The sequence below is a fragment of the Babylonia areolata genome, chromosome 1, assembly GCF_041734735.1.
Source record: "Babylonia areolata isolate BAREFJ2019XMU chromosome 1, ASM4173473v1, whole genome shotgun sequence".
Classification (NCBI taxonomy): domain Eukaryota; kingdom Metazoa; phylum Mollusca; class Gastropoda; order Neogastropoda; family Buccinidae; genus Babylonia; species Babylonia areolata.
In genome coordinates this window covers 16,413,769-16,422,955 of record NC_134876.1, presented here as the reverse complement: position 1 = coordinate 16,422,955, position 9,187 = coordinate 16,413,769, and the positions used below count along the sequence as shown (strand labels likewise).

General features: G+C 42.7%; 2 protein-coding genes across 4 annotated transcripts in view; one reads left to right on the top strand and one right to left on the bottom strand.

Annotated features, from left to right (window-relative positions):
• Positions 1–849: 849 nt before the first annotated feature.
• The window catches only part of LOC143279924 (uncharacterized), a 9,670-nt gene continuing 1,332 nt past the window's right edge, over positions 850–9,187 (bottom strand). For 2 of the 3 annotated variants that reach the window (XM_076584273.1, XM_076584264.1), the window contains 3 exons: positions 3,508–3,659; positions 2,309–2,448; positions 850–1,080 (listed from right to left, as the gene is read on the bottom strand). In XM_076584273.1, the coding sequence (XP_076440388.1) occupies positions 884–1,080; positions 2,309–2,448; positions 3,508–3,512 (342 nt within the window). In that variant the 5' untranslated portion in view covers positions 3,513–3,659 and the 3' untranslated portion in view covers positions 850–883. The remainder of the gene's footprint in view (positions 1,081–2,308; positions 2,449–3,507; positions 3,660–9,187) is intronic. The other variant, XM_076584283.1, reaches the window with a different exon arrangement.
• The window catches only part of LOC143279913 (uncharacterized), a 25,370-nt gene continuing 19,690 nt past the window's right edge, over positions 3,508–9,187 (top strand). Inside the window, exon 1 of the mRNA XM_076584253.1 lies at positions 3,508–3,630. The gene's annotated coding sequence lies outside the window, so the exon portion shown is untranslated. The remainder of the gene's footprint in view (positions 3,631–9,187) is intronic.

Sequence of the window (9,187 nt, the reverse complement as noted above, 5' to 3'; positions counted from 1 at the left end):
CTCCTAACCGGTGTTCACCTGCCTTTATGAGTGTCATGCAGTTCACATGCTTTTTGTGCACAATATGGATCGGAGATCGCTCACTGGACAACACACAGGCCTTGTGGACAGTCGAATGACGAACGTAACAGTGATTGTAAATAATATCCTAAGCAAGTGTTGAGTAATATAGTAAAAATGAAGTTGGTCTGAGCATAAATTGGGATGTTAATTCTGGTGTATGTATTTAACTGTATGCCTGAAGTGTGAATATGGTAATTTCACGAACATTGAGGCATACAAACAGCCTGCAGACGTGGCATTGCCCACAAAAATGATACTTCATGTGCATTACCATTATTGGTAAAAACAACAACATCGGGACACAGTGGAGCATATGATTTGTCACTTCTCTATTTCACTTTTTTTTTTTATATTTAGAGATCAGTTGACTCGCAAGGAAAGAACATTATTAAAGATCCTTTGGAATGTATTCACACATGCGCACACAGTGGGCTGAATGCTCAAAATAACCTTGTGGAAATTTTGTCTTTATGAATGTAATAAGATCCTAGGAGTCAGAAATGTGTGATTCTTCCCTTAGAGTCCTTTAGCTGAGAATTTTGATGTTGTTTAATGGAGAAAATTAATTGCTCTGTCCCATTATTTCTCACTCCTGGGATCTCCTTACCTACCTCTTCACTTATGAAGACATTTTATTTTCGGTAATGAAAATGGTGATGATGATGCAAATGATACAAATAATGAGTTCTTCTGTAGCACAATTCCTGAAATAACAGGCTTATGGCACTTCATCTGAATGTTAACCCCCCCCCCCCCAAAAAAAAAACAACAAAAAACAATGAGGGTGGCTGGGTGGGGGAGAGGGTTGCGGGAAGCTAGGTTACTTTGGGTACTGTGGAAGGGGTGCTGGGTTGGGGTCTGTCGCGCTGTAGGGAGGAGGCATCACCACTGCCTGAGGGTACGCACACTCTGTGGGCACCACAGGCGTCCTTGATGGGCGAGGAGCAGTTGGGTGGAGACGGGTGGGGGCTGGTACTGGAGTGCTGCTGTCTGGGACAGATGTTGGCTGGTGCAGTCCTGCACACCGATTCATGTGTTGACTTCTTTGTGCACAGGCCAGCTTGAAGGGACATCATTATACACTGTGGATTCATCAGTTGCTGAATATAATGATTAACATGTTTTGTGGGACGTCTGTTGGCTAGTGCAGTCTTGCACACCGATTCATGTGTTGACTTGCACATTTGCCAGTTTCAAGGGGCAGAATTAGACACATATTGCACTGTGTTGATTCATCACTTGCTGAATATAATGATTAACATGTTGATTAGTGGAACAGCTGTTGGCTGGTAAGTCATGCACATTGATTCATGTATTGACTTCTTTGTGCACATGTTCAGGCCTGGTCAAGCTTAACCAGCAGATTAATGATAATAGATTATTTGTAATGTGCGCAAACCACACCGTTACAATAAGGTTTTCAAATCAGCACAGTTGTGAGTACAGTGAGACGTGAATATGTTGCAAATTAATGGTGTGGAATAAGAAAATCATGAAATGGAATAACACATAAAAATCAGACCCAATTAAAATGTATTGAACAACTAAATTACCAGTAAGTGTGTGTCATATAAAATCCGCACATGATCATAAAAGATTGTGTTCTAGGTAAAGGATGTATAAAAACATGGTCATATGGAAGTATTATATATAACGTATACACATAATTAAGCAAGATGAAGGTGTAAATCAACAACTTAAAACTAAAACACTGGTGAGAAGTGCATATAGAACCCACCTGTAACTCTTAAATATGATTTAAATGAACAAGTTGAGAAGCTCGCTTCATACAACCTTTTCGGATAATAAGTACTTTATTTTCCTCCATGTCTACCCCTCGAACTTCCCAAACTTGATCCTACACACACACAAACACACACAGAGTTAAGAAATTAACACCACAGGACCTATAGACTGATGTACAAGATGCTGTGTTTTTACCATGTTGTGTATCACCATTCTTTCTCTGTCTGGATCTTGCATATAGAATGAACTTCCTCTTGGTTCGTCAGGTCTCCGTGCTCAGCTCTTTCAAGTCTGGCTTTAAAACCCACCTCTTCACAAGATAACCTCCCTCCCCTGCCTTTTTTGTCTTCAGTTTCTTCAGTTTTAGAGTTATGCATGCGTGTGAATGACCGGTGTGAAAGCGCTTAGATTTGTCTCTACACAAGATTCAGCGCTATATAAATACTATTATTATTATTTTCAATTCATGTGATGTCTCCAAGCTTGCCTGTATACCTACCCAGTGCAAGTGGAGGGGGTGGGGAAAGCACCACCCCAGGCTGTTTCTTTCTGGATAAGCAGCATATCACGGTCACCACAAACCCGAACACCACGGTCACAAACACCGGCAGTCCGATGAAGAAGTACAGAAACGAAGCGCTAGAGAAAGGGGAAATGAACACTGAGGGAAAACAGAAAAAAAGAAGGAAAAAAAAAAGTGCAGAGCACCCAAATCAGTGTGTCACAAATATTTGACTGGGCACCTTTTTGTTTTCATGTGAGCTCCTTTGCAAGTTTTCCAGAGAGTTCCCATATGGGTTTTGATAAGGGCACGTACCCTGACACCCGCTGGGCACACACACACACACACATATATATCTATAGACACATGGATGAATCCATGTTTTTATGACACTTGCATCACTGGGAACCAGTGTGTGATATCCCGATGAATGTGCTGGTGCGAGAGAGGGTGGGGGAGTATGTTGGTGAATGACTGTAGTATGGGTATAGCAAGGTGGCAAATAATTCTTAGTCAAGTGTGTATGCAAATGCCGCATGTTTGTTGTCAGTTTGTATATGTGTGCGCGTGAGTGTTTTTTTTGGTTTTTGTTTTTTGTTTGGGTGTGTGTGTGTGCCCTATTTACCTCAGTGCTATGACCCATGTATTATATGTGTGAAATGTACTGGTCAGTTGTACTCATTTACTAGATAACTTACAATCATTAGTGTAGTATGTGCACATGTGACAAAACATACTTCAAAATCTATTTATCATTAAGTATCAAGCTCTAAGATAAAAACAACATAATACTCATATTTCAGATGAGTTGATTAAACACACAGACGTCCGCATGCATGTGCGTGGTCACATGCACGCACCCCCCCCCCCCCCCCGGTACCCCTCCCCCCCCCCCCCCCCCCCACACACACACTCACTACTGCTACTACTACTGCATTTAAACAGCAACAATCAACCATTATGAATGATTAAAAAAAAAAGATTCAAGCAAAGAAAAATCAAAGCCAGCAAATAGCTGCGTGGCGAGAGGTGTATAAATATATTCACTCTTACATTCACATGTACGTTTCAACCTCCACCACGGAACACCAAGTTTACTGCACATTTCATAATACCCCTGTCTTCTCTCTTGTGAGCGTCACTGACAAAGCGCCTTGTAGCATAAACAGAACAAGGGACGTAACTCGTCCACTGACCGCATAATTCCCAAGTTGGCGCTCTGAAGAAGCCAGTTGCTGGTCTTTCGATACAATCTTGGCAGTCAGCGTCTTGGAAAGATGGCTCAGCGTTGTTGACCAGATCTGCCGGATCGGCTGCAGGTAAGGCGAGATACGTACGTGTCAAAGACCTGTTGGTACACTGAGATGGTTAGCGGTAATGATCACTGCGGCTGTGCGGCCACTCGGCTGAGTGGCCATCTGCCGGCGACACTGATCCGCTGTCCCGTGTAATAGTAAGTCAGGATGCATCTTCAAATGAAAATGTCAAAAATAAATGAAGCCACTGACCTGCTACCTGCACAAGGTCATCTGTCTGTCCCGTATGTCTGTCCGTCCGCCTGTATTTGTACCTATCCAAAGCAATAGCTGTGTGTGTGCATATAATTATGTACTGTGATGCACGGTAGGCCATCGTACTATATAAGCTTCAGTCTCAGTCTATCTATCTATCTTTATGCAACTAGTTGACTGGCGCAATAGCCGAATGGTTAAAGCGCTGGACTTTCAATTTGAGGGTTCCGGGTTCGAATCACGGTGATGGCGCCTGGTGGGTAAAAGATCGGGAGATTTTTACGATCTCCCAGGTCAACATATGTGCAGACCTGCTAGTGCCTGAACCTCCTTCGTGTGTATACGCAAGTAGAGGATCAAATACGCACGTTAAAGATCCTGTAATCCATGTCAGTGTTCGCTTGGTTATGGAAACGAGAACATACCCAACATGCACACCCCCGAAAGCGGAGTATGGCTGCCTACATGGCGGGGTAAAAACGGTCATACACCTAAAAGCCCACTCGCGTATATGCGAGTGAACGTGTGAGTTGCAGCCCACGAACGCAGAAGAAGAAGAAGAAGAAGATACGCAATTAGTGGGTTAAGCCTGTCAGTGGAGATTTTCCGATTTTCCAGGCCTGCCCGGCGGCCATTGCTAGTGCCTGAGCCCTCTTTGTGTGTACAGGACACAGGCTGATGATCAAATACACACCGTAATGTAAAAGTTCCTGTAATCCATATCAACGTTCGGTGGGTTATGGAAACAAGAACATACCCATCATGCACACCCCCGAAACAGGAGCATGTGTTTTTTGTTGTTGTTGTTGGTTTTTTTTTTTTTCCAATCATTTTCTTCTTCTTCTTCGTTCGTGGGCTGTAACTCCCACGTTCACTTGCAGTGGGTTTTTATACGTGTATGACCGTTTTGTACGCCCGCCATGTTGGCAGCCATGCTCCTGTTTCGGGGGTGTGCATGATGGGTATGTTCTTGTTTCCATAACCCACCGAACGTTGATCAGTATGGATTACAGGAACTTTTACGTTACGGTGTGTATTTGATCATCAGTCTGTGTCCTGTACACACAAAGAGGGCTCACGAGAAACAAAATCAAAACAGAAGCAAATCAAAAACAGACAAAACAACAAGAACAACAAAACCAAACTGCAGAAAAGAAAGAAAAAACAAAAAACAAAACCCAAAACAAAACAAAACAAAAACAACAAACAAACAAAACACCTAAAAGCAAACAAACAAACAACAACAGCAACACACACACACACACACACACACACACACACACAAGTATCATTTATGCGAAAGAAACAACCCCATAAAAGGAGATTATTCAAAAGTGTGTGTGTGTGTGTGTGTGTGTGTGAGCGCGCGCGCGTAACCGAAACCTGACTGAATGACACAGGAAACGAACGGATAGTCGCCACTGAGGCAGCTCTCAATCGGCTAAAAAAAAAAAAAAAAAAAAAAAAAAATCAGTCTTGTGTAAATGACTCCGTGTTTGTAAAGGGCTCAGAGCTTTTGTCTATCTGTCTATCTATCTATCTATCTGTCTATCTTCTATACTAGCGTATGCCTACACATACGTTCGTACTACGTGCCAACCTATATAGGCTACCTACGCACCTGCCTATTTGTCTGCCAGAGGGCTATCTACCTATATCGTCTATCTGTCTGTCTGTATACTTCTCTGTCTGTCTGCATGTTCTTCAGTGACTAAGCAATTTACTTGGCGGTCATGGGCATGCATTAAACATAAAACATCAATTGACACTTCTAGTGTTTGCCAGCAGAGCCATAACTGCTGGTATATAAGCTGCTACTACTCCTACATAATGTTCGGCCCTGTAGGCCTACAAATGACAAAAAAACAAAAACAACAACAACAACACAAAACAACAACAACAAACAAGAGAGACAAGGCCTTCAAGACTCACTTGTGATACACTTAAAAAAAAAAGAAAAATCTAATCGTTAAAATGTGTTCTGTATTTGTTATTATAAAGCTTCGCGTTAAAAAGAAAGAAAGAAAAAAAAAAAAAAGCCCTGTACACTGAGAGTAAAACACACGAGCTTTTTATATATTGAGTATAATTTCAAAATGTAATGTTTAAGATGAGAAAGATCAGTTTAAAGCAAATTAAGTCCCCTAGCATTAATTACAGAGTAATTTCCCTTCTTTACTATCTGCACCAAAACGTTTGCAAAATAAATAAAACTTCCATGCTTAGCAAAAGAAGTTCCTGTTTGAACCAAAAAAATGATAATAATGACTGCTCTTGTTGTTGTGTCGAATATCAGATCAAAGTGCCAAGTTTAGAGAATACAAAAAATATAAATATAACAGTAAATGCAGTTTGCATATAATTAGGCTTTATTTGTTATTTTTTTGGTGCCCATCCCAGAAGTGTAATATTGTTTTAAACAAGATGACTGGAAAGAACTGAATTTTTCCTATTTTTATGCCTAATTTGGTGTCAATTGACAAAGTATTTGCAGAGAAAATGTCAATGTTAAAGTTTACCACGGACACACAGACACAGACACACACACACACACACACACACACACACACAGACACACACACACACACAGAGACAACCGAATACCGGGTTAAAACATAGAAGTCAAAAAACCCCAACAACTAAACATTACAGAACAAATGGCAAGTTTATAAACTTTTACTATCAATCAACATCAGATCAAACGTAGTGTTGCATCAGTTGTGGATTGACAGCTCAATAACAAACTTTCTTCCAGGTCACAGTCCAAGTCATGTGACAGTATGTGGGAAGCTTTCCCGTTTGGTTTGAAGAAATCTATTATAATACGTGTCCACATCAACAGCATAGCAACAATAAGCTAACAGCGTGTAAATCGTGCTCAAACCTGTGAAGCAGATGATTCAAACCGGGTCTGTTATTCCCCGTTTGACCCTTTAGTTTGATGGCAACGTTACACGAATGCACGCTTAATCAGATAAATGTTTTTCACAAGTGATTGTCACAGTTACTGATGTCGGTCAAAGTTTCTTTCTTTCAGCAGGCTTGGCAACGATCATACTTCAAGATATGACAGTAAACTTAACTTGAACTTTCAACAACTTGAAACGGTACTATTAATTTGTTCACAAAAAGAAGAAAATAAGAGCGCATTGTCAATGTTCATAATTAAATGGATCAACTAGACAGGAAAAATTTAATGACTAGACGTTCCGCATTATCCATATACCTATGCAAGATATGGTGAGTCGAGTCACACCTGTCGTTATAGACTACACACCGGAAAAAAGGTATACTTTGATACATAAAAAAAAATTTTGGTTTCGGCAGAGATGAAGCTGTGTACACGCGGTTTCAAGTACCAGCCTATACCTATCATGAATTATCAGCAACAAGTTGTCGGAAGATCAGAATTTATTTCAAGGAGAATATGAATTTCAATATATTCATGGATGCGAAGTTTTGAAACAGAATATCCATGACCCATGCTTAAAATACGTACATGATAATAAATATGAGCTGTAATTTATCAGTGTTTCTCTTCCATTGCCACAATCGCCGCAGAATGGATCTTTCTCTATCTCACGGCGGCGTTTAAACATCACTGATCGTTATTTAGGAAGATTTGACCGATCGATGGCGCCCGTGAGTTCAGTTATTTCGTTTCAGTAGTAAACGTGTATATATGAAGACCAGCTCTGCTAGTGATATATGAAAGCTTCCGGTGAATGCAGTGAGCAACCCAGACTTGTCGGTATATTATCAGTGGTGGTGGTGTGTCCATCGAGATCGATGATGACCATCGTTGTCATCCAGATGGGGGATGGGGGAGGGTGGTGGTGGGGTGGGGGGAAGGATGCTCATGAGTCTATCTGTGAGTGCGCAGATGGCTGAATAGTCCAATCTGCGCACGAAATGTTCGCTGACAGTTGGGGCAGACAAAGACAGGCATATCATTGTCAGGGAGCTTGTTTGCCCGTGACTTTCTGGCCTGCCTCTTCTGAACAGCTGCAGCAGTCCTGCTGGCCTCGCACAACTTGGCGCCTTTGTGCACAGCAGCGCGCCATTTGTTACGGTCCACTGCAGATTCCTCCCAGGAGTCAGGGTTGATATCAAACGCTTTCAGAGAGACCTTCAGAGTATCTCTGAAGCGCTTCTTCTGACCTCCGTGTGATCTCTTCCCTTGTTGCAGCTCGCCATAGAAGAGCCTTTTGGGCAGCCGATGGTCTGGCATGCGCGCCACGTGTCCAGCCCAGCGAAGCTGGGACTGCATCAGGATGGTGAAGATGCTGGGAAGGGTGGCTTTTGCGAGCACCTCTGTGTCTGGGGTCCTGTCTTGCCACTTGATGTTCAGTAGCTTCCTGAGGCATGTTGTGTGGAAGTGGTTCAGCTTCTTGGCATGTCGTTGGTACACTGTCCAAGTTTCGCAGCCGTACAGTAGTGTGGGGAGAACTACTGCTCTGTAGACCTTTAGCTTGGTCTCAAGACTAATGCCTCTTCTGTTCCAGACATTTGCATTGAGTCTGCCAAAAGTTGCACTTGCTCTTGCAATCCTGACATTCACTTCATCGTCGATGGTCGCATTTCGTGTCAGTGTGCTGCCAAGGTATGTGAACCGCTCCACCGCACTGAGTCTCTGACCGTTGACTGTGATGTTGGGCTCAACGTAGGGTTTCCCTGGGGCTGGCTGATGGAGAACTTCAGTTTTCCTCGTGCTGATGGTAAGGCCGAAGTTCCTGCTGGCAGTGGCAAACTTGTTGACGCTGAGTTGCATGTCAGCTTCAGATCCAGCGTTGAGGGCACAGTCATCAGCAAACAAAAAGTCTCTGATGATGTCTGTCATGACCTTCGTTTTTGCTTGAAGCCTTCTGAGGTTAAACAGCTTGCCATCTGTTCGGTACTTTAGGCCAATTCCAACATCGCCATCTCTGAAGGCATCAGTAAGCATTGCAGAGAACATGAGGCTGAACAGCGTTGGAGCCAGGACGCAGCCTTGCTTGACACCATTTGTGACAGGAAAAGGAGCAGATGTTTCACCATTGTCCTGGACTCGAGCCTGCATGCCTTCATGGAATTGGCTGACCAAGGAAATAAATTTCCCAGGGCATCCGTACTTGGCCATGATCTTCCACAGTCCCTCTCTACTCACGGTGTCAAAGGCCTTAGTGAGGTCGACATAGGTGGAGAACAGATCAGCATCAGTGCTGACATAGTAAATGACTGGACAATGAGTTTTTCTGACATGATGATGAATAGACAGTGAATCATACTGACAGAACCGTGAGATAGCATGTCTTTTACTGCACTCAAGAGACGCCATTCATATGGTGCAGCGACGTAGCCTACTTCTTACCCACATACAGCAACA